This window comes from Ascidiella aspersa, chromosome 2 (genome assembly GCF_963924565.1).
Source record: "Ascidiella aspersa chromosome 2, kaAscAspe10.2, whole genome shotgun sequence".
Lineage (NCBI taxonomy): Eukaryota > Metazoa > Chordata > Ascidiacea > Phlebobranchia > Ascidiidae > Ascidiella > Ascidiella aspersa.
This window is the reverse complement of record NC_139448.1, coordinates 10,140,330-10,166,145: the sequence shown is the minus strand read 5'-3', so window position 1 is coordinate 10,166,145 and position 25,816 is coordinate 10,140,330. Positions and strand designations below refer to the sequence as shown.

The 25,816-nt window shown below is 40.8% G+C and overlaps 1 protein-coding gene across 1 annotated transcript in view; it reads right to left on the bottom strand.

Annotated features, from left to right (window-relative positions):
- LOC146163546 (uncharacterized) overlaps positions 1-14,788 on the bottom strand; it is a 29,934-nt gene extending 15,146 nt beyond the window's left edge. Inside the window, exon 1 of the mRNA XM_083380535.1 lies at positions 14,468-14,788. Within this exon, the coding sequence (XP_083236661.1) occupies positions 14,468-14,788 (321 nt within the window). The remainder of the gene's footprint in view (positions 1-14,467) is intronic.
- Between the last annotated feature and the right edge of the window lie 11,028 nt (positions 14,789-25,816).

The following is a 25,816-nucleotide window of genomic DNA, read 5'->3' as shown; positions in this document are numbered from 1 at the left end:
CCTTTAGCTATTTTCAATGATAAGTTACTATATTCGTTCAAGTGCTCGATGAAGCCCACTGTCAATTTCGATCCGCGATATAAAAACGATTAATTACCGGGCCATTGTATTGCGTTCCATCTAAATATAGAGGTCCTTATATCGCCCTGCAAACACCGGCATAAGGGCCCTGTCGGTTCGGGGCATAAACCAATCGATACACGAACGATCGTTTTACGGTTTAACGTATTTGGATCCCTCCTGGCCTTAAAATCATAATAGCGCAGTTAAAAAATCGCGATGCGGATGAACGTTAAAAGACAGTCATTTAATCGCCGGGGGGGAGGGGAGAAAATCAACCTAAGTTTATATTGGCTGATTTGGACCAACACCGCGGTTCTTAAACTGGGAGGCGTAAAGTGTTAGTAAGGGAGGCGGAATGAGTAGACCACTAACAACCTTTTGCAATTTAAGCGCCCTATGTTTTCATTATTTGTATTCTTTGTTCGTAAATCTGAAACAAACCTGGCTGTATAGTGCAGATCATCTAACTTTTTAGGTAACAATGTCATAAATTATATTATGTGGAGAGAGGGCGCGAGTTTCCATTATTGATGTTAAATAGGCGTGGGCACCCCTGGACTAATATAATGTGAATTGACTAATTCGCGAATGCTAGATATTTGAAGAACTTACGAGATACGGCGTTGGTTGTTTTTCTCCGTGTTATTCATCTTATACGTCACCTTAGATCCCACCAGGCTACAGATACTATTATTAATGACTGTTTTCATGACGGATTGATGCTTTACGGGTGCTGCCGTTATGTAATAAATTCGGGGCTAAATTCATTAATTAAGGGGACAATTCATCGTTTTGCGATTTGTCAGTTAAGGACGTTGTAGCCCATCATCAATTCATTAATTAAAATCCCTTTTTGACGTTCAATTGAAACCTAAAGTTCGAACGGATCAAAAAGGCTTGTCTTTGACTCCAGAAACGGCCTAAGTTCGCGTTGCCCTGGTAAGAAGTGTTCGATCGAATTCGTATCTTCAGCACAGCTTTTCGCGTCTTAAGCGTATTCTGAGGGCAGCCTAACGTAGGGCTGTGCGCTTACGGCGAACCCGAAATTAATCAGCTTTATTGGGCTCCCTAGGGATGTCCTGAGTCTGCTTTACAAGGTCCTATACCGACGACTAGGCGTAGCTGTATTGAAAGGCTCTTCGCCGAACCAATTTTACTTTGCAAAGGAAATAGCAAGCTCATAGTGCTTATTGTTCGATTTAGCAACGCCAAATTGAAAAATTTATCCATGGGGGAATACTGCTGTTTTTAATATCGGCCGCTGAGAGATTAAAGGATTAGTATTCAAATAAAAGTTAACTTGTACAGTAATATCCATAACGCTTTCAATTTTGTTTTTTCTCTCCTGGTTGTTTTTTTAACTGATACATTACAAATTGAGAGCCGCATATAAACGTCGTGTTGCTTAGAATAATTTCGGGAACTTTCCTGTTTGTTACACAGAATAATTGCTATAGGGGGAGATGTCGAATATATGAAACACGCGTAAACGCAAATTATATCGCTCCATGGTGAAACAATATCTCCTTGCCAAATGAGATACTGTTGGCGACTTGAGACCGTATATAAACGCCGCATTGGTGAAAAGGCTTCGGAAACTTTGCTGCTTGCTACACAGAGAAACTGTTTTATAGGGGGAAGATGTTAAATATCTTGAAAATTGTATCGCTACGTGGTGAAACAATCTATTCTTGCCAAATGAGATACTGTTGGCGACACTTGAGACAACGATACATGCCCGGGGAAACATCAGTTCCCACTTTAAAAAATACAAATTAACAACTATTAGCCTTGGAATCTTTATCGACTATGGGTATCTCTACTGTTACCCTGTTCAAGTAATGCTAACCCACGATCACGGCATACCAATACCAATATACCGGGTACCTTCGAAAAGTCATTGACCGAAATCAGGACTATTTCTAAACAACGTTGAAACTCTGTATTTATCCCTCGTAGGGTTCGTTTCGGGAAATTTCCCGTTTGCTAAACAGAAGAATTGCTAGGGAAAGATTTTAAATATCGCAAAGTTTATCGCCCCGTGACGAAACTATATCTCCTTGCCAAATGAGATACTGTTGTCGACTTGAGACTGTATATAAACGCCGTATTAGTGTAAAGGCTTCGGAAACTTTGCTGCTTGCTACACAGAGAAACTGTTTTTTAGGGGGAAGATGTTAAATATCTTGAAAATTGTATCGCTACGTGGTGAAACAATTTATCCTTGCCAAATGAGAAGATACTGTTGGCGACACTTGAGACAACGATACGTGCCCGGCGAAACATCAGTTCCATTATGAATCAGGAATTTTCGATTCTGCAACAAAGGGTTGCGCCGTGTAACTGACTTCGTTAAAAGCCACGCCAGAAGCGAAACATTAGCCCTTTGGCGAAAGGCCATCCTTCCTTTTATGCGCTGACCAACGCAACAGCGGTCCAAGAAAACACGACTATTGTGTTGGGCGTTGTAAAAAAGCATAGCAAACTATACGCGAGAACTATGGAATGCCCGCCCAATACAAGGCAAGCCGCGGAGATGTTGTGTTGTTTGGGGGCTTCGGCTTGTTGCCGTCTTGTAACGTTAAACTGCAATGGGTGAAAAATTATACTCACAATTAATACTTTTGTTACTATCAAGAAAGGGGATACGGGGTGGCAGCGGCGTCATGTACGATTTGGGAAAACAAAAGGGAGTTCACTTCGCCTGACAGCTTAATGTAGCTAATTAGATTGATCGTCTTTTCGACGGTATTATTAGCGATTTTGATAAACTACAACGACAATGAAACACCAACCTAAAACCAACGGATGGTAATTTTCATACGCGATTTCCGTTTTATTTCTTAAAGCCATGACTTTTTTGAGAATCTAGACCTTTTGAAATCTATGAAATTTTTTGGGAATCTAGAAATCTATAGGTAGAAAATACCAAATATCTAAACTGTAAGATAATAGCGGCGCCACCTGTTTTTCCAAATCAATTAGGTATTTCGTTTGGGCCTGGCAAGATTTATTTTTTAAATACTTTGTTTCCTTGAAATATGCTTCAAAAAAAAACAACTTAAACAATTGATTACGTATATGGCCTAACTTTAAACCGGTGACACTCGTCTTAAAGTTATATGACAAACATCTTCGCTGTTCGTAACATTAATAGGTGGGTGTGCCTTTTTGTCCAAAGTATCGTTGACGGATTAAAATAACCCATATCGGAAATCCAGGTTGCCCGTACACGGAGACCCGGTGGCAAGCAATAACAAAATTGAGAGGGTTTGTAACAAAACGCTGTTCGACACAATGGCTTTACGGAGCTGGCTGCTTGCTGTGTAAATACGAAGTCCATTCATAGAAAAACGCGGCACTGGAAAACGTGCCCTGCGCATTTGAAGGTCGCATATACTATAGTATATAGAAGGTAGTCGAATGGGCATGGCGAAGGATTTCTGGCACCGCGGCCCCGTTTTAAAAACACAAATCTGGCTACAATAGAAAACAATTTTCGCGGAAAATAGCTCTGTCCAACAACATCGCTGTGGCACACATGGTATAAATTAAAACATTTTCTAGAAAGTATGTATCAATTTGTTTTCTAACGCGGTTGAGTTATCCTACATACAAATAAATGCAAACTGTTGGAGTCTATGCGTGACCTTTACTGAAGTATGCACCTCCTTTCAATGCAATCTGAAGCACCGAACAAATGCTTTTGGGGACAAATTAGCGAAGGATTTCTATCTACGGATGCCAATTTTAGGTCAAAAATATAATCCACAAAATGTTTAGTTTAAATCCGTTAAATGGCGTTTTTCTAGAGAAATTAACAGAAGCAAATGCGATGAACCAAACAGAGTGCAGCGCACGAATTGCACGTCTCTAAAAACTACTATTTTAAAGAATCAAAGAAGGAAATGTTGGTTTTCAATAAGAAAATAAGGGAGGAAAAAAACAAAAGTCAATATGCAACTGTGTTTCGTTATTTACAAGCTTTCAGTTTAGTACTGCAGTATAATTAGGCCAATTAGCCTGACATTGCGCAAATGTAACTTTGCGGCAACTTTCGTAGAGTGCTATTCAGCAGCAACATTACAACCCAACCCCTAATAGTAAAGTATGCTTGTCGAGGATCCGTAATTAACCATCGGCCTTAAAACCCATAGCAAGGCAAGCAGACCTCAGACCCGCAACAGAGCACGTGAAAAGGCCGAAACGAAACATTTCGGTTCGACTTTCTTCGCGCGTTCCAAGCAGAAAAGGCGGCGGAATGTGATTTCGGGCTGGCTCGAAATTACCAGCGTTGGCAAATGCGCCAGAGCGCACGACGCACAATAGAGTCCCTCCAAAATTGGCTGCGTGCCGGAGTCAATGCGTCAGCGGCAAAAAGCCGTGTTGCGGATTTGGGCGACACGCCTTCAAGGCCGTTGAAATTGCGAGCCGTCGACAGAGCGGGATATAGCAGCCCACAGCCCACGCTGGCAACTACAAGTTCGATTTGTAATAACTCGGTCGAGTGACGTTCGTTTTTTGAAGTCTCAAAGCGACATGAGCCACTCCCTAACCCCGCTTCCTACATTAATGCCTGTAATCCCGATTTTCCGTTTTTTCGATCGTGTTTTGTCGCCGTACGTTCGTCGTACCTCTGATCCGATTAGACGGGGAGTGTGCGCAAAAGTTCGTAATCCGTACCAATGCTGTCATCCCTAATACACAAAGTCAAAGGCAGCCTTGTCGCTGTATATTAAGAAGTGATAGGTGTACACTTTGTGTTTCTAATATTTTCTATTATTGCCAAACATAATTTTATATACCTTTCACAACCGGTATAATTAACGTCCCTTGCTGGTAGTTTGGCTTGATTTTGCGGCATATAGGAAATAATACTAGAAATTTGTTGAGAATTATATTGATGTATTGCAAAAATCTGTCCATTTCGTGGAAGTTAGCGTATATTTTTACTGATTCATCAAATTTAGAAACTCCATTGGTTACGCGTGTTTATATGGACAGCAGCTGTACAAGGGTTGGAATACAAATGAACACTTGATAATAATGAATTGCAAGGCCAAAAATGTCGAGTAGACCGACATCATCTTGATTAGGACTTTTCGATACGAACTTGTATCCTCTACAGTTAATGTCAAGCAACATTACAGATTCGTGCATTGTGGGCCCAAGTTAAACACTATACCCAAAATAATCGAAATCAAAACCGTTTCATTTAGCCCTTGTTGAACATCGTCTCGGGTGTAAGATTACGAAAAGGAAAGGCGGCGTGTTGCAACCGAAACCCGTCGCAATCAAAACACCAGTCGCCCCTCCCCCCCCCCCCGTGTTTACAAACAAGGCGAAAAGCCGACAACTGGCAACAAGGGTCCGATGGTCGGCGAATCTGGAACGCTCTGTACAAATGCCGGACAAACAGAAAGGCGAGAAACGTCGTCATCAAAGCGTCGGCGCCGCTTGAACGCCTTGTAGCGCGCGTTAAGAATAAATAAGCCCGAGATGCGAAAGCGTTGACGGCAGCCGGTCCCCCGCCGCTCGTTCGTTTGTTTCGTCATCAAAGGGGCTTTGTGTTCGTTTGTTGACACGTCACAAACGGGCAGCGTGCCCGATTGGACAAACAGCTGGCTGGACCGAGTCGGTTTTGGAACGTTTATATTTGTCTGCGGGTTTAACAAGGGACTGTTTAAATTTAAGCTAATAGTTTATTGTAGGGTTTGGCAAAAGGCATCAAAAAATTGCTTTACATGTGTGATTGTGTGTGTATACGCCAGAGTTGTGTGTTAGCAAATTAATAACGCGTAAAAACATTTTAAACATATTACGTTTTCAAATATTTGAACTACTGAACACATAAATAAATGGAAAATCGCTTTTCTGGTGTAAACGAAATTATGACCCGACGTTTCGTTGACACCAGAAGAGCGATTTCTATACATTAATATTTTGCCGGCTGGAGCAAATTCTATTTTTAACTGGACACAAGATTTATTAAACACAAAAGTTCAGACAGTGGCGAAATATCACGTTTTTCCAAATTTACGGGTTCAGTTTGGCAATGAATTGCGAGTTGTCGAGAAGATTTGCTTGAAATTTTTCCGGAATCCTAGGAATGCCGAAATTATAAAAATGACGAGGTACAGCCACTGCGCCATCTTATAAATTCCGCGGATGGTATATAGTTGATACATAGCCCAAAAAACACACAGAACAACAACAAGTCAAAAGCCGAAAACAAACCGCTATTTTCTGTCGACAATTGGCGCAATTTCGCCGCAAAGCAATTTGGTTATCGCTGAAACCCGATAGCGGGCCGAAGTGAGAAATCTCCACTTTAAGATCGTAGCTGCAAAGGCCGAAGGCACCGCATTCGGTTCCAGGCCATTATAACGTGCTCCTTGCTATATGGCAACGCCCCTAGTGTAAAATTAGGCCTATTGGTTTTGATCCGAAAATCGAGGTTCTGCTTGTTATTGAAATGCGGCGGCGCCTTAGTTCATCCTCTTTGTAAAAGAATACAGCTTTCAAGCGTCAAGTGTTGCAAGAATCGGAGATGTTTTACAGACGTTTAAAGAACAGCAATGAAGATTCGTACACTATTTGCGGCTGATTACTTTGACTGCAATTCATGTTCCCATATATGAACTTTTTGGAATACACTTAAACTGGTAAACAATGTTATCTGTGCGGGGATTACCAATGAACGAACACTGTGTAATTTGAAGACTCGGTTAAGTGAAAAATGGCGTTTAGACACTATGGGAGCTGATTGGTGCGATCTCAAATGCAGATTTTAAGAATGTACTTCGATCCTTAAAAAAGTTAAGTATGATTTTGGACGAATGAAGGGTGCTTGGGGTTAACTTGCTCTTAAATACATAACTACAATTTCACGAGGCTTGAGTTTTCAAAAATAACTCCGAGGCCATTTTTTCGATATTTGCCACCGATGCCCACACATCTTCGCTCCGCAAAACTTCATACACTGCCACGAAATTTTTCTTTTTTTAAGGCTCGTTATCTCGTTGCGATCGCGGCGATAAAGAAAACACCGCCGCTTGTCATTTCGACAAAATGACCGTCATTTATTTTCGCAAAGTGTCCTCCCCCTTACTGACGTAGCAAGTTCACCTCCTCAGGCATTTTGTACCGAATAGTCAAGCACCTTAACCCAATTGGCCCATGCACAATTGGCGTTCATGGATGTTCTTGGAAGTTTTGCTTTGGACGTTTGTACATTTGCCTGGTAGAAAAATCGGTTACTGTGGTTGTATATTCCAGCTCCCACTTTATCTTATTTCATTTGTTTTCTAGGCAAAAACAACATTAAGTTAAAATAATTGGTGGTCTGTGGTCTGGTAATAGCTATATAATATCGGCAAATATTGTGCTTTGGCATAAAATATAAATACGTTTTTAGCCTTGACGGAAAAAGCTTCTTGACAAACAAAAACACAAGAGAATATAAGAATAAAATATTGGCATAAAATATAAGAACGTTTTTCGCTTTTGGGGAATCAGTTTTTGGAAAAACGAAAACACAATAAACAAGAGTAAGTTGAATTATTTTCTAGAAATACTACACCGACAGCAAAAGAGCCGAATGCTTTGGAAGTGTCCAACATGTTACTCAATTCTGATTTAAAGGAATTCAAAGCCTGGCACGTCATAAAAAAAACCTATAGCCCGAGTGCCACTCGAAAAGTGCGGAAAATCGAGCATCATACGGCATGACGCGAGTCACTTAAGCCTACCTACAACACCCGGGCAAGTGGTCGCCTAATCGTTCGAGTGCTGTTCGCCAGCCGCTGCATATTCAAAGCAAATATACTCGCGGATCAGTGTAATGGGCTGATCGTGAAGCGTTCTGCGGTCGCGACGGCCAGAGAGCCCTTATAACTGCTGCGGGGGGGCTATTTGTTTGACCCAGTTAGTTTGACCCTTTTGGCGATGTTGAAAACGTGAGACGGCCGCCTGCCCGGCCTGAAGACTGCTTCGCCCAAACCTTAAAACGCTGATGCGCATTCCATGTAGATGATGTTATTAGCACTTTGAAGAACCGTCGTTGACCACACGAAATAAACAAATCCTGTGCGCCAAGATTTGTCAATGTGGTCAACGGAAAATTCAAAATGTTTACAATCATATTTTTTTTGGTATGGCTTTGTTGACCACCGCTTGCAAAGACTAACTGCTAATTCCATGCTGTAGTCGCAGAAGTAGTGGGCTATAGCTTGACAAACAATTTCGGTCCAAAAACACCTTGAGGAAAAACACATTGGATTGCACAGCACCAATTTTTTAATTTCCCTACTTACTGAAAGAGGTTTAGTGTGCATCAAATGTGGCCCACACAGTTCGGTAAAACGTGTTTAAGTCATGGCAGAATAAAATTCCTGCAGTTTAAGGTGCAGGTAAATCAAGTAAAAGAACAATTTATAACAAACTTAATAGTATAAATCGCATATTATTGGCCACCACAGAAAATGCCATTGGTAAACAACCCTATAATTTTGCCTACAACATCCATTTTTACATCACTAAATTCCAGGAAAGGGCATCCTAAACGAAAAACAACGCAGCCTACAAGATATCGCGGCATCGGCGACCATTAGAAAACGAGGGCAAACAAATTAATCTTGGGCGGGGGCGGGTCAGTGGAATATTAACCCGGCGCTGAGCGTGTTTAAGCCGGACAAATACGAGCGGGATTCGGCCTCAATTGAAACTGTTTTTGTGGCTCGTGAAAAGGCGCTTCTTCGTCGTTTCTCAATAAAATTTCGAGCCGGCGAATTAGGCGCACAATGGAAGGGCGACAGGTAAAGGAATCGAGGGAATTATGGCGACAAATGGAAATGGTGGATTTCTGAGGGTTGACACACAATTTTTTGAAAAAAATTCAAAGACATTCGAAGACAGTATAGTAGGTAAAAAGACTCAACTTGGATCTCTGGACAACTTTTTTTTAAATAATTCGAAAACAAAACTGTAGTAATGCCATGGTCTGCAGACTCTACACAATTAAAAAACATTTTCAAATCACATAATTTAAGCTGTACATAAAATAATTTGAAAGACTATTTCGAAGACTGGAAAAACAAAGGTTTTTATAAAGACTTTTCAATGCGTAAACCAATTCAAAGACGTTTAAAGACTTTGTGGGAACCCTGTTATGGTGAACTTTGTTTTTTTACAAAGATATAACAATGTAGGCCCTTGCTATACCACATTTGTTGCCAAAGCTAATTAGGCATGTTATTGCGCTGTACAATGTTTTGGTTGTTTCGTAACGTGTGCATTAAAATCGATACTTTATAATTATTATTTGTCATAAAAACCAAAGCTGCCAACAATTGCAGTACGTAGTTTCAAATACTGGGCCTTGGAACCTAAAAGTTTGTTTCTATATTTATACGTCAAGTGAAATATTTCTCGGATTTTGTGTGTTGCGCAGTTGGAGAGAAAGTACAGGCGTGTCTGACAGCTACGATGTGAGGGGCAAATGTCTACTTTGCGTATTGCACTACTTTGGACAAATTGCTGTTGGAAACTATTGAGACATACATAAAACGGACTTCACTTCGCACTTAAGCAAAGAAAACACTAACAAAAAAGTAAAACCGATTGGCATTTGAAGAATAAAGCGGCTATTTACCGGAGGGTTACGCTTACACCTAGTGTTGATTGTATACTGAGTTAAAAAAATCGCCCAGCGTTTATGGACATCTCAAATACATTACATTATTTTTAAGTTAGGGTTGGGGTTCGGGTGGTGTCAAGGTGAGTATTCTCAATTTTAATTTGTCAATTTTTTTGTATTTTCCAGATTCATTCCCCACTAATCCTTCGACATCACTTTGCTGCTCGGGTAAATAGCGCTTTTCATACAAATAACGCAAGAGGCAGCGAATATCTCGAAATTTGTAGGAGAAACGAAGCTTTTGACGTTGGTTTTGCACAGCCACGAAAAAGTAGTGTACACGATACACGTCTAAATGTGTAAGGCACATCGTACAACCTATTCGCAGGTAACAATTGAATTAATGAAACGCCTTAGCGGCAAAAACACAGCAAGAACAGCATTGTCAAGGTCGCTGCGCGATCGAACGTATGTATTCGTAGTTGGTCCATGTCGTGTGTATTTTGCCAGGATAAGATCTTGCAGTGGTCGCAGAACACGGGCGGCGCGCGCACCAAAACAACACACTCCCTGTCGCTTTATGGCGCCGATAAATCATACCATTTGCGCAGGAACAACTTGAACTGGCAAGTAACACAAGGCCTCGGCTAAAGCGATTACAAGAGCGTAACGAAACCAGTACTCGTTGGAGAAGTACTGGGACGTTTAGACTCAGTTAACTTGAAAGTTAACCCTAGTTTATGTTTATACCGTTTCTCTGCACAACTCATTGGATACAAATCGCGTTGATTTATTTTCTACGCGTTGTTTATGTCTCGATTTGGGAAATCAGTTAAAAGTGGTCGTTTCAATAACAATTAAATGAAGAATTTTATTCAGATTACTGTGGATGTTTTTGTCCTGCGTTTAAAACTACTTTTCATTATAGGGCAGGTAATTCGCCAAATTTAGTCTTTGGACAAACAAAATTTACGTCATGCAATTATGGCATTCATATCAATGATTCTTGTGTTTCAGTCAAGAAATATGTAATTGAATAGTGGAATTAAACTACTGGAGTTGGTACCTTAAAGAAGGCACAAAATATAGTTACCAGTATGCTAAAAAGTAAAAACTAAAAAAAAAATTCCAAGGCCCTTAAAAACGACGTCTACAGTTACAGTACCAATTTCAAATTACTTCATGTCTCCAACCACGCAGACGAAATACACACGCAAGTCGCATAACGCGGCAACGTCGAAATTTCCGCCTTTCGAAGCGTCGGGAAAAAGAGACGAGACGAGGTTCGACAGACCGGGAGCACCGTGAAATTAAATCGCGCCGTCGACCCCCGGGGACCGCGTCTCTTTCGGCAGCGGTCCGCATTCGCTGGCACCGGGCGCGGTTCCTGACGCCGACTCGGTTCCCACAGAAAAGATTCCGGCGGTGCCGCGAAATCAAAACGCACCGGGAGGCCGACTTTTTCGCGACGGCCTCTCTCGGAGACCCTACTGCTGCAATCCATAATTTGTGGTTTTACGCCGATTTTTGTGCCTGTATATTGTATACGCAAAAATTCTTTAAAATAAACGCCAGAAACGCGTAAAAATGAGCCCCGAAATTTGTTTTTTTTTCTATAGTGTTTGTTATTATTTTTTTTAAATTTTAAGGTCCTAATGCTGTAAAACTGTAATGTTAGTTCAGTTCGATTTAGTTTGTGAGCCGCAATTTTTCATTTTGTGTCAGATGATAAACTGCCTCAGACAACGTGATATTGCTCCAAACAGCCAAGGAATTATTCGCTCTTTTAGGTCTTCGTTGAATAACCGACAACGGAATGGCATTGATCTTAACGACCGAAAAATGCGTTTCACGTGGCTTTAAAAGGAAGAAAATAAATGAGGGCTACAATAAAAAAATACGTCTTTAGCGAAAATGGACTGAAACTTAAATAGGCTTGACGGTTTTCTTTTCAGTTTTCCGTTCAGGCAAGGCAAGAATTCGCAAAAAGCACGGCCCACAATGCGAACCGGTGACCAAAATGCTTGTAACAATGGGCCTGATGTGTTTCAAAGGTAAGTATATGCACAGAGTAAAGTGTTCAAATTTAAATCTACGCAGTAAATTGAATAGTAGTATAAGGGGAAATCATTTTTTTAAAACGAGTAATTTCGAGCAGCATTGAAAAAAATAAGGGGCTCAAAATTGCGTCGCCGATTTAAATTAAGGCGCGCCGCGGACGGCGAAATTGCGACGGCGGCGTCTCGGTTCTTTCCAGACGCGCACAATGCATCGTGGGACCAACAGTGACAGCGATATTAATATTTCTGCTTCGGAACAAGACAAGGGTGGCCTTGGTTGGCGACATAAACCGACGCTTATGACCGCACTTAGTGACTCATAACTGATGGGAATTAAAGACAGAAAACCGCGCCGTTGTAAGTCGAGTGTTCTCGCGTTACCAAATTCCCTTAACTGAGTTTTTTAAAGGGAAATTTGGATATGCTTGCTTGCAAAAAAAATATAAGTTTTTATTGCTGGTTTCCTGAAACATTTTCCTTAGAAATATAAACACTAAACGTGTTGCATTGTTTGTGTCTTCACTACAGTCTCGTTCGTGGACCAACAAAAACCTTTGTGTTCTGTTTGCCCTATCAGCCGGAGAACGACTATAACAGTGTTGCCACACAATTTTATAAACAAAGTTCATTCAAAAACATTCGAAGGCATTTCAAAGAAAATGTGTAGCCGTTCGAAGACCTAAAATTGGATCTCTCGACGTTTTTCAAATACAATTCGAACACAAAACCGTATAAATGCCATGGTCAACAGTCAATACAATAAACGGCACTTTGAAAAACACACAACTTAAGCTTGACATCAACAAAACTCAAAGACCATTATATTTTTTCTAAGATTTCTATATTTAGAAAACTAACCATGTAACATTGGTGAAAACCTAGTCTCAGTCCAACCACAATTATAACAAGTTAAAAATAGAAATATGTTAAAAAGAAACCCTTCAAAGCTTGATTACGCCTGGGATTAATAATGCCACGACCTCGCCTATTTTCTCTTAATCACACAGCATTGAAACTAATCACTTCATCAAGGCCGTTGGGCTGCAAGAAGGCAAAAGGTTCAAGTCCGGAATTCAATCAGGCTCGCTGCAATTCCCAGGGTCCCAATCGAAGACTACTTGGTTAATCCGGCGGATTGAGCTAAGCTCGATAATTACGCAAAATCGTTTGCTCGCAAGTGATTGATTCTTACCATCGGCGCGAGCTCTGGGCGTTAAAAAACAACCGAGGTCGTCGCTCAAACCAGCCGATGACTGGCAGATCAACATTTTTTGGGTTTATGCGACAAAATTGATTCTGAAATCGAATGAACGCGAAAAGTTTGACCGACCGCCGATTGGTTCCGGTAGTTTGCATTTAAGATTAAACGCATACTTGGTTTAGGGACAAAACGTTTTTAAACCATTTTTCATTAAATTTAACTGCGGCGGAGCAAAATCGTAACTAAAAAAACACCAACGGTTGTATTTTTCTGATTCCGATACTATATAGTATTAAGCCAATACAAACATCACAATACAAAAAAATTACAGAAATATTATACTATATTTTCGTTTCCTTAAAAGAGGAAGTATGATAGTATGGGATAGAAGCCGATACCTGATGCCAAGTGGTAGGCATCGGTGCCGATCCGATATGAAATGATTTCAGCCACGATTTGCATTCAAACTCGATTCTACAATGAGAGGTAAATTAATCTAAAAATTGTAGGCGAAAAACTGGAGGTAACTAAACGCCGAACCAAATGTTGACCTTAAAACCCGGAAAAATACCTTATATCGTCTCAGTTTCAACTATTTAACTATATTAATACAGAGTTGCCTCACAATATGATGAAAAAACATTAAAGACATTCGAAGAAAAAAAGGAGTTTTTTTAGACCCCTGTAATAACGTCATTCAATTTTTATTTAGATCACGAAACTCTTTGTTTACAATATTCGGTATCAGAATCAGAATAAAATTTCAAGTATGGAACATCCCTAAAGCTGCAGCAAGACCCTGGCAGCGTTAGTTGTGTAGCTTTTAAAGTCCACATCAGTAAAAAGCAAATTCGGTTCTACAACCGCTGGATTTTCTAATGTTGCCCAATCGATCCGAGGTCCCAAATCTAGTTGCGTTGCTTGGCCCGGGCGGCCGCCTATTTGGAGTAATTTAGGGGATAAGCGGGAATTACCGCCGGGCTGTACCCGACCGAAGAAGAAACAAGATTGGAAAACCCAAATTGGCTTTCGGATCAAGCGTTTTAACTTGGGTGACGTAATCTGTAAGAGTCGCCTACAAGCGCCAACGCAAAGTATCGCTCTCTACAGTGGTTTGTTAACTTGCGGGTTACCAATAGAAGTAATTTGGCAACTTAATGGGCTTAACTGTGACAGTGTGATGCTCTCCTAACCAGTTACGTAATGTTTATATGTTTATCTCAATCAATTGTTTGTTGTTCATTTAATAATTTATTGCGGAAAAGAACTTTAAAATAGAAATATTTGAAATCCGTCAGGTTATTTCAGTGGAAACAACAATAAAACAGTTACTAATCGCTAGTGTACTGCAACAGAAAAAATATCTTTTTGGCTATTTCACTGCCAGATTATTTTACTTTCAAAAATGTCTATTAAAAAAAACTAATAAAATCCCACCGCACGCTAGTTTCTTGCGGCCAATGATCATTATTAACAACAAGGCGATACACTCCTATTTCTGCTTACCTTTATGGAGTGCTCTTCGGTCAGCGTGAAATTCCTCCGCACAAACTCCTCGCCCATCGAGTGATTAAAGTATCCTCCGACAGGAGCGGCGATCGCGCAAAGGTCCTCCGGCGTTCCTGAGACATCTGGAAGATCAGGGCCCTCTTCGGCGACTCCGAAGGAGGAAAATATGTTCATGATGCTCCTGTGAAGCTGAAAGGACTCCGAAGGATTTGCAAGGAACAATAAGAGGCAGAGCAAAGTGACGTTGGTCGTCCAAAGTCGACATTGTTTGTGTGACGACCTGTTTTGGACTTCTCTTCTTTGTCCTTGGCGAGTCATTTTGGTTTGGGAACAGTTTCAGCGCACACTGCTTTCACCTTTGCATGCCCTATAGCGCTTTTGAAATCAAATGTTGTATTTTATGTTGTTGTTTTTGCGCTTTAGTATATCTGAAAAGACAGAATGGTAGTTCAAATTATAAATGAAAACTGTTAAAAAACAAGTAAAATATCAACATAGTGAAGGTTTTTAGACAGTTTTGAAGAACCAAAACGGTCGCTTAAGTTTCTCCTTCTGTCTTTTAAAAAATATAGTCTACTTTAATAAATGTTTTTCTGGTTATGTTCCATTTAAAAAAAAACACATTGTGGCGTCTGTTTTTTTTAGCGGTTAACAATGCTAAACCCTAAAAAAACTGCACATCGCAATGGACAGTACATACAGATTAACGCAACTCCCATTAAAATTTAACGTGGATTTTATCCCACAAAAATATTGTCAATTTAAAGCTTATACGACGACAGAATATGGTAACCCCAAAAATGTGACATTTCCAATGATAGGGCCCTTTTTTCCAAATGATAGGGCACGACAATTTATCATACCAAAGCATACTAAAGACCCAACAGTGGTATCATAGCCTTCCAAGAACGGAACAGAAGCAATACTTGCAATATGCGATATAACTTCAAATCCGACAGCTACAGCCTCCCAGATGGATACACGCCGCCTTCCGCCGAATTCCTCTGCGGTCAATCATATCTATCGCGCAGCGAAAAAGCACCCGCCTGTCGTATTGCGCGGCCAGGCAATTTTCCGCGCGGCCGGACAGAGTTTTGTTCACAAACCTTCCGTCTTCCCTTCCGAACTCGCACTTGCGAATCCGCCAGGCGTAAACGGGGAAATATCGGGTGACGCGTTTCGGGGAAGCTGACACATAACCGGAAAAATCAGTGCCGAAAAACTTCGCCCGCCGACGATTTTGTAGTTTTTGTGCAAAACACGGTATCGACTCATTAGCGCAATTGTAACGGAGTGGTTCTCTTTTGGCATACAGCACCCTGCTGCAATGGTACATATATTGCGGTTACCTCACTGGCACTATATATTGCGATTTCTTTTACTGGTCTGTGGTTTACTGAAATGTCTCAATAAACAACATTGAAACGACACACATTGACTGTGTACATTGTACCATCTCCTTTTATGAATTACGTTAAACTTAACAATCTTAAAGAACTTAACAAATTTATCAGCACCGAGCATTAAATACGGAACCCTGGTTGGAACCACTGTGTTAAATGCTTGTTTGCGTAGCGCTATCTACATAGTCACGTCTGTTTTAAGCGTAATAAGTAGCGGATGGCAAATAAATCTCATGAACTTAAAACATCACAAAATTTAAGGAAGGACACCAAAAGTAAAACTGGCGTTTTCTGGTTTTAGAAACACAAATTTAGCATTGGAAATCACGGAAATACATGACGGCTGTCAAACATTGGCCGACACTATATAAGCAACTGTAAAGAACTCAAGCTCTCTACGTCCACACTTTCGCTTTCCACTTTTTTAACACTTACTAAACGGCAACCTGACCCAGCAATGTCGGCAGATTCTGTTTAACTTCCTTTTTCTGACGCTTTGCTTCAAGACTTTACCAAACGTGCCAATATACTATTAAAAAAACGCTCCACACTATATGGCTTGTCACAAATATAAGGCGAAGTTTCGAATGTAGGGACTGGCCGAAAATACCAGCGACCTCGGCTCCTGTTCGAGAGGAGGTTGGCGTGTATTTATATCGCGCTCCGCTAAGCCGAACGGAGATTAACCTACTCTGACGCATGCATAAATAACTGCACAGCGGGGTCACGTACTGTACGCCCAACATTACGTTGCTAAACGATTGCTGCTGGCTGCCAATACCGAGAAGCTAGTGAGATTTGTGCCAGCCGTTCAGGCCTGTTAAATTTTTTACTGGCTTGTGAAAAGTGCTGTTTAAACATACACGGGCTGCTGTTGGAATGTGGTTCTGCAAAAAACCTTATTCGCTGATGAAACGAAGCCCGTAACTCACATACGGTGCGCAGGAAAACGTACCTGATATATCTGTCGCCAGAGTGTAGGGTCTGACATTTATTTGCGACGGTTAAGGTCGCGCATCCTGATAAACTATAGGCTCAGGTGGGACAATAAAAGGGGAAAGATCCTTATTTATTTACCCTACTATAAAAGCCTTGTTCCTTTCGAGAACGTTATTTATCTGCGCCAACGTGATCATAAACAATCAGACCTTATAAACAACAATACTAAACCCAAAGGGGCGCTTTACTGCTAACCGAAAATTCGTAATAAATCGTCTGTATTTAAAACCATTGTTGCACATAACACATCCTTAACTTATGGTAAACTCTCAAAGCAAAGAATGAGTACGCGAAATTCCCATTTTTTCCCTCTGGAATTTTCCCAAAACCTGAATGCAATTTACGGGATTTTCGTCAGGTCCTTAACAGGGCGTCGAACCCGATATTTTACCACTTTTTATACGACTCGCGCAACACCTGCTGAAAAGGTAAAGGCAAACACGCCGCCATCAAAAGCTCAGAGAAGCCAGCCGCTCTACGACCTGAAATAGGGCTTTACGACCAAGGCAGGTTGCGCGACTGGGCTAGCGCTAAGCCATCGAAAGTTCGCTGAACCTGGTAAGCCTAAAGCAAATAGGTCGTATAACGCTGTCGAGGCAAAGCCATCAAAAAGCGGGCCGGGGCAATTTGCGGAGCGGTAAACGAGGTGCATTCGTGAGCGGCGGCGATAAAAATCCCGGCCAAGCAATCCTGGTCCGTTTGAAATTGCTAAACTGGAATGCAATGGGCGCACTGAACAACCAAAATCTACGATGTAATGGACGGTTGGGAATTTTTATCGCAGCAAATCGAAACAACAGAGTATATTTTCCTCGTAGATTCAAACTTCCTACAGCAGATGAATGGCGTTGATGCAATCAACGTTGTTTTCATATTAAATACAATAAATTTCGACGCTTTTTTAGTCTTGCTTAACAAGGTCAGTAATGGTCTTTAAATGCATCGGCAGAGAAACGATCAAGTGTAAGAGCGATGTGCTGGGTAATATGCCGAATATTTCATGCAAAAATTTTTCGGCATGTTAACTTCCTACAGCAGATAAATGACGGTAATGCGATCAACGTTGTTCGTATTTAGTGTTATAATTTTGGACAACCTTGCTTAACAACATCAGAAACTTTTTTTAAATGCATTATAGTTGACAAACAACTGTAAGAGCGATGCGTTGGGTAACATTCCGAATATTGCTTGTAAAAATATATTCTGCGGGAATATTAACACCAAAACGCCGCGGGCGGCTGTGGCTTGTCCAGGGCAGCGACGCGGGTGCCGAAAACGTTGTTAATCCTTAGAATAACAAAAGTGAGGCGGAGGCGACTAAATTATTTACACAAGTTTTAGCCGAAGCTTCCTTTTCTACTCGAGTTGCAACGGTCAGCTCACCGACTTACGCGGTCACAAAGATTCTAATTGAAATTCGACAAGGCACGAAGGATAGTGTCCACGCAAGAATTTACCTTTAAAACGGGGTACTTTTTCTCAAGAGCCGTTTCCTTTGGCGTAAAGTGAGTTCTAAAAACAACTTTAGCGTGACCAACCCTTTGATTTAGTCATGAGTTTTTAATTTCTGTAAATTTCTTCTAACAACCGGTAACTTAACTTTCACCATGAGTACTAATCTATCTAGCAAACCTATTGATTAGTAACCAATATAATTTTTCTCCACAACATTAGTAAAAATTTGCAACAAAGGCTTTAAAACGCTAAAGGCCCTATCCGACAGTAACCTATACCCTTTCTCTTGGAAGCTGTAACCTATACTGTTTCTCCTGCACACTTTAGAGCCAATTTCAAAACACAGCGTGCGCGAAGAAATCCAATAAGCAGCGTCTGAACGGCCCATCCCCTGCCTTGCCTCTCAGTAAAGAAGGTCCGCAACTCCCTGCCGAGCTCCGAAGCGGGCCGCGGAGTCTGTAAGCGCGGCTTGATACAATTAAGGATCGGACACAATGCAGCCCTGTAGCACAGCAGCTGTACTCGCCTGACTATCAAGTCACGACCGACTAAGTGTGACTGGCCAGCGCCATTTGGCCTTGATGATTTGCGTCGATTCCCTTTTTCCGCCAGTTGCCACTGTAAGGCATCGCTTCGGCCGCCCGCGCGTGCCCGAGATCGCGCGCTGAGACAGAATACGGAACTGTATCGATTTCGATTGGCGCGACCCGGGGAAAAAAGCGGGGGCCGCTACGCCCTTTTACGATGCAATCATTATGTCGGGGTTGCGGTGAATAATAACCCGCGCATTCCTACGTGATTCATCGCCAAAGCCCTTTTATGGGGTGGGAAAGCTCGACTAGCTGGCGAGATAAAAGCTTTATTCTGGCGTGAACCTCGCACAGTTGCAAAATTAACCTGAACTTTCTCTAGTGAGTCAGTCATTGCATTGACAGCGGGGAGATCATTGTGAGCTAGCATTAAAAGGGCAATTAACTTTCTTGGATGAAAGTATTTATTTTTTTTATTTTTTAACTTAGACGAAGTAATAATATTAAAGCCCATATAGAGGTAGGTAGAATTTAAAACAATTTTAAACACATTTTAAGTCACCATGGTCACTATGTTGAAAATGAATAACGTTATATTTAAAACGTTTAAAATGCTACCTACTTCTAATATGGGCTTTGATATTCTTACTAAGTCTTACAAAAACCTCCAACAATTATTCTCACATATTTTTAAATATGATTTCCTTTTCTTCATAACTTGGTATATTTTCACGGGGTCAAGTCAAACACGGCCAAGAATCAGTTCGCTGTTGTTTTCTCACCAACAAGTGTCTATGGCGGTTTTGCCTGGAATCCGCAATAGCGCTATACACTGCAACTGCGATACTTTCTTTGGCGTCAGGCGCGCGAACAGTCTAATACCTTCTACATATTGACTTATATCACTTACACAGAATCGGGCCCAGTGGCCACGCTGTGCAATAGCGTTCGCTAAAACTTGCCGACTGCCCGGGGAATCGGATTATAAGCGAGATGGGTCTTTGTACTCTTCAAAGGGAAAGCATTCAAAGGGCGCCGACTCGATTGTGTTTTTGCATGTACGAAGAAATACGTTTTGCCTACGCCGCGATCGGGAATGTGTTGAACAGATAAAGACATGCCGAATTGCCGAATAACCGAAGGTGGGAAGAAAATATATACGCAGTCTAAAAGGACTTTGCTGGGACAAACGTATTTGCTGCAGTGAATGCAAGAAGCCTTAAAATTTTATGTTAGGAGCGATTGCCTAAAAAATCCAAGAAAGTCAATATATCGCCCTTGTTTAAATGAATAACTTTAATTCCGTTTTAGCGGTGGGAACGAGATTTTCAAGTAGTCCAATATCGCCAAGTGGTACTCCAAAAAAGTTAATCCACTTCAAATATATTTTTAATTGACACGACAGATCACAGTTCGAAAAATAAAATGTGTTACTTACTTATAGCTAACAAAGCTAAGCTGCATGGTGCATTAACTGACCTAATAACATTTAGGAAAGGTACATATCTCTCGGCCATACTAAACAGCTTGTATTTACATCGCGACTTTCATTTGACTTGGTAAACTCTTATATTCAAATGCAGTCACTGCAGCAAATTGCTATCGTCGGAGGATAACTGTCTTTACGTCACAGCAACCTCCCAAGGGGTGAGTTTGGTCAATTGGGGGAAAACGGCGACATAGCGAAAGCAATGAGCATTTAACTGTCAGATGGATAAATCCCCATACCCCGTTATAGGCGAATGATGTACCCACCTTGTATACCAAACGTGAATCCCTAAAGTGCTGTGGCGAAATTCGTTAATGTGCACTTTACAGCCCACACGGTCAATTTCCGAAAAGCCCAATAGGCAGGATTATTAGAATTTTATTTTATTAGGATTATTTAGAATTTTATATTTTTTTTATTTTATAAAAAAAACTATATGTATTGTTCGTAGATCATACAGCCTCAAACTGGGATTAAGGTTAATTTGTTACAAAAGCCAAGGCAACGGGTGAAAGAATGAAAATAACTAATAAATGTAAAAAAATGTATCGCGAAAGTAACACATTGGAATTAAAGATTATGTTTACGGGATGAGCATATATTTTTTGCAAGTCTACCTGAAATTTACAGAGGGTTCATAAAACTGGGTTTGTTTTAATCGGCTGACAAGGCAGAGCAGCAGCAGCTAGGTAAAAGGAACAGTCTGTTATAAAAAAAAGCGTTCCCAAAAAGCCACACAACACAGGTCATATTCCTCTCAATCGAAAAGCGGTGGAATTCGTTCACTTAACTCAGGGTCAATAGTGCCATAGAGTCCTCAGAAAGGATGCGCATACCGCGGGTATACAGACAACGGATTGTGTGGCTGGTAATTGGACCGGCAGTTTGCCGTTATTTGTCCAACCCGCCCCGGCTTTAACTATACCATTAGGTCTGAGGCGATCATCAATGTTGACGTTACGCGAGTTTGGGTGAAAGTCACAGCCGGTTGCACAACAATGGGGGGGGCGCCTTTTTTCATGCGTCGCCTTTATGAGTTGTCCCTGTGGTGGGAGTGAGGACGCTCGAATTCCAAGGCGAAAGACTGACAGCCTGTTGTTTAACTGTGAAAACAGCGCCGACAAACGACCAAAAAGGCTTCTTTTTTCAATTGGAGATATATAGACTGGGTTACCAGCAACATGCCATCCCAAATAAGCAGACTTGGACAACTGATTTATTATAGCTTTTTAAAATTAGATTAGAATTAAAATTAGAGCATTTCAGTATGCTTTTCAGACAGTGAAAATTACGTTCCAACCAAAGAGCTTGAATTCAAATTCTTTGTTTTGACTAAGAGACTAAAAAGTCCCGTTGAACTAAAAAGCATTTTTGATAAAATCTGAATTAGATCAGAACTAGAATTAGAACGCACAAGCAATTCACAAATTAGATTAGATTTAGAATTAGCCTCATTTTGCTCTAATTCATTGAATTAGAAAACTATTATTATCTAGTGTCCAAAGTGCAAATAAGTACGACTGGAAAAACTACGATTTCCTAAAAATAAACAAACATATTTTAGCCCGTATAAAACCTTTAAGAGCAAATAAACCACGTCACCACAAAACTATTCTTTCCAACCAATCTACACATAGTTAAAAATTGTATATATTGACACCCTACTTATCTTAGCAGGATTTCATAGCAAACAATGCCAAGTAAGGCATGAAAGCATTGCAGATTTTTCGAAATCTTTTTTGCGTCATTTTATTTGCCAACATCCATAATTCCACAACTTAACTAGAAACAGAAGTAACTTAAGTATTTGACAGAAAGCATAAATATGCAAATGTGGTGTTGCTGAAATGCAAACACTGGGCAATTTTATTTCTGAGAATATTCTTTCTTTAAACATTACACTGTTCGGCATTTGTAACCATAGAAAACCTGGTTGAACACTATAACGTAAAACCAAGTGACAGAAAAGTCGCCATTTCATAAAGAAAAAGTCGCCGTAGTACAAAGCTGAGGCACAAATTGCGAACACAGTCCTAAAACAGCCAAAAAAAATTAGGCAGCAATGTCACTGAGATGTGCAGGATGATTTTCAGTATTAAATCATTTCAGTATTTAACAGTACGAACAACTACGATTCAGTGTACAAGTTGTCCCACATCACGATTGTCAGTCAGAATACACGGCGCACACATCAGTCACACAAACAAACATTCCAAATCCGATTAACGTGAATCTTATGTAAACAACGTTGCTGTATTTTTGAGGTGCTACACTACAACCAAATACACACAAGTTTACATCAATGCAGTTCCTGTCAAATGCTCTTGGAGTTATGTCACGACTACATAGGTGCGTTAAAGTCAAATTACGTAAAAAGGGCGGGTACAGTTTAGTTTGGACATTGCAGAACAAGACGTTTGAAAAACGAACAATTTTTTGCCACTCCAACATAATTTGCTATCAAACGAACGCTTTATGTTTTTGCTCAGAAAAAGCAAGAGCCTTGCAAAAACAATGCGCTAAAAACGTGACAGTTTCCTTGTTTTCTTGTACCGTCGTAAGGTTTTATTGTTTTTTAGAAATGACACTCACAGGCTGCTTTACTACATTCCAACTGCGACCATATAGTGATGAACTTGGCAGACGAACGGAAACAACGCATTTAGACGGATCACACACTGACACGTAATATGTAGATTTATAGCAAAGCAAATCGAAATTCGGCGACGAAAGCTACTTTAAAGGGTAACGTTTTAAAGCTCAGACACCTGCATTTGTTCAGGTGCTGCAAGCACATAAAACAAGGCAGAGTCTTCAAAATTCGGGTATAACTAAAAACGTATTTAAGTACATATATATCTCTCTCTCTCTATATATATATATTTTCTTTCATTACGGGGAAAAGAAGGAGTTTGAAACAAAGACATAAAATACAAAAAAATACTCTGCTGACCGAGGAATACGTGTTACTGTCAAATTGCGCTGATGCAACGCTGACAGGCCTGAATGTCACAATTTGGTAAACACCCTGAAAAAAGGCTTTAGCATGTTTTCAATCAAACACCCTTCTTACAAAGATTAATGAGAATAAGAATTTGATAGCTGGCGCGTTTCACGTTGGGTTTTCCGACCCTTATTCGCCTACCACATGCGAAACCCTGCGAGTTATAAAGCAAATACAACATAGCTGTATTGGGTTGCAAGCGTCGTAGGCCAACACAAGTTATTACAGGCACGCTGGCACATGTAGCCACACGCGGCCGGCTTATTTGACAGTTTTACGAGGTTACTTTCCAAAGAGGCCAGCTCCCGTTTTCGACTAGTGCTGTTGACAAAACGATCAGCACGGTAAAAAAACCTGGACAGGCAAACTGGCCAACGGCACAAAACTGGCACCAAGAACCTTATTTGCAAAAAAGGGTTCCGGCCTCTTATACGTGCCTATCGAAATTGGATTTTGCCGATGACGTGTGAATTCGAAACTGGCATTTAAACTGTGGCGTTAGTAAGTTTAGTCTAAACGCTTTTTGGGTGCCAACGGAAATGCCAGTCTGTGGTTGTGGCCCCCATGACGACTGACCGCCTGATATGACGCATGGTTTGCAGCAATTGCAGGTGAAGATTTAGAAATGGAATATGGTAAAAATATGTGAGCTGAAAAACTTTTCAGTTCGCAGAAACCTTGCTTACCCTTAACTTGTAAAGCTAGTAACTCAACCCCTACAACTCCCTTTCACTTTTTTATTTGCGATTGAATGACAAAGGTTTAGAATAGTGATTTACAAAAGGGTTACCACGGCACACTGGTGCAAATTCTGAAGTGAAGGGGTGCCAAAATATACTTTAGATTCTGTTGCATTTCAATTTTTACTTTTTTTAAATTTTTCATACACCTATTGATACAATTTTGTGTGTACGATTAAACTATAAAAAAATATACTTTAGTTTCCTTAATATCATAACACAACCGCTGGATCGAAACGCTAGTGCGATGTCGTAATATATTTATCTTTTCTCAAGTCAAAAGTTTTCCCAAAAAAAGAATTTTATAGCTTGATAATGAATGGCAAAGCCAAAAAGGTCCTGTAGAGCTACATTACAGATCCGTGCATAGTGTACCCCAAAAATCATATTTTCCCGATTAACATGTGCAAATCTTCGGACGTGAGGCAGGCCCAAAATTATTTAAACATCATCTCACGGTCTTGTGACTCCGCAAGTGATTTACGTTTTGTGCGCGGAAATTTCACGGTCGGAAACTACCGGGCGTGCTGCTCGGTCGTTTGTAATACAATTTTAATAGGCGATTTAGGCAATTTTGTGAAAAACGGCTTCAAGCACCGACGCCTCCATGCACTTTTAATTTGCGTTGGCTGCTCGTCGGCAAAGCCCATCGGCAATAAAATCCCATTAAAACGAGCGAGCCACCCACGTTTAATCTGGAAACCGGACACTTTGATACAAGCGATCCAGTCGTTTAGCCCTAACGCGCTGAATGGAATCAGCACTTTCCTAGGCGCCCCGGGTCGCCATTCATCTGTTCAAGTGTTTATGACAACTACACAGCAGTATCTGTCAGGACTCGGCCAGGTCACGAGGAACGCTGAACCGGCAACGCTCAGCCGGTTAAATCGTACAGATAACTGCCTGTCTGTCAACTCTCAGCGGCAATCGCTTGACGGTCGGTTGGACTTGAAGTGCTACTGATGCTGCTGGTGGTAATGCGACTACCGACTTCGCCACGCCTCGTCGACACTGCGCTAGTTGCAGCGATTATCGAATACGTCGTTAGGCTGACGTTTCACTATAGGCAAAGCAATAACACATGATGGCTGATGGGATTGCCGCCGCTGACCAGAGGTTCTTTTTTTTAACGCGGACCGTCCAAAAATTATTTTTAGTTCGCGTAGACCAGAGTCGGCATGACATTTTTATACATGACATCTCAAGTCATTAAACAAGTAGACTGAAGAAATCTTGTGTTTTCATTTCATCAAATGTAATAATGAAATTAGGTCCAAATTAATTTAAGAAAAAGGCGCCAAAGCATTTTTCCATTAAATTAGTTTCTAATGAAAACTGGATTCCATTTTTTTAAATTATATACTAATATTTCAATTAAGTCTTCATGTGCCCACTTTCACGTACCACAAGGGGTCTATGATGTTCTCGGTGAAGCACGAAACTGTTTGGCCTAATTAGAGGACACCCGTTCAGCCTCATATGCTAAAATAAAGTTCTAGGAAGATCGGCCAGACAAACCCGCGGCCCCTGCACTCTGTTTATACGTCACGGGTGTAATTTGCATGCATATTGCATGAAGCATACATGCTAAGCAAACATGTCACCTGATTTAAGGCTAATTGCACTTTAGACAATGGGGCATTTTGTCAGACAAAGGGCTAGCAATTTAGAATTGATTTTCGGCCAATTGAATGTTTCAATAGACAACCGACAAACTTTCAAAAAA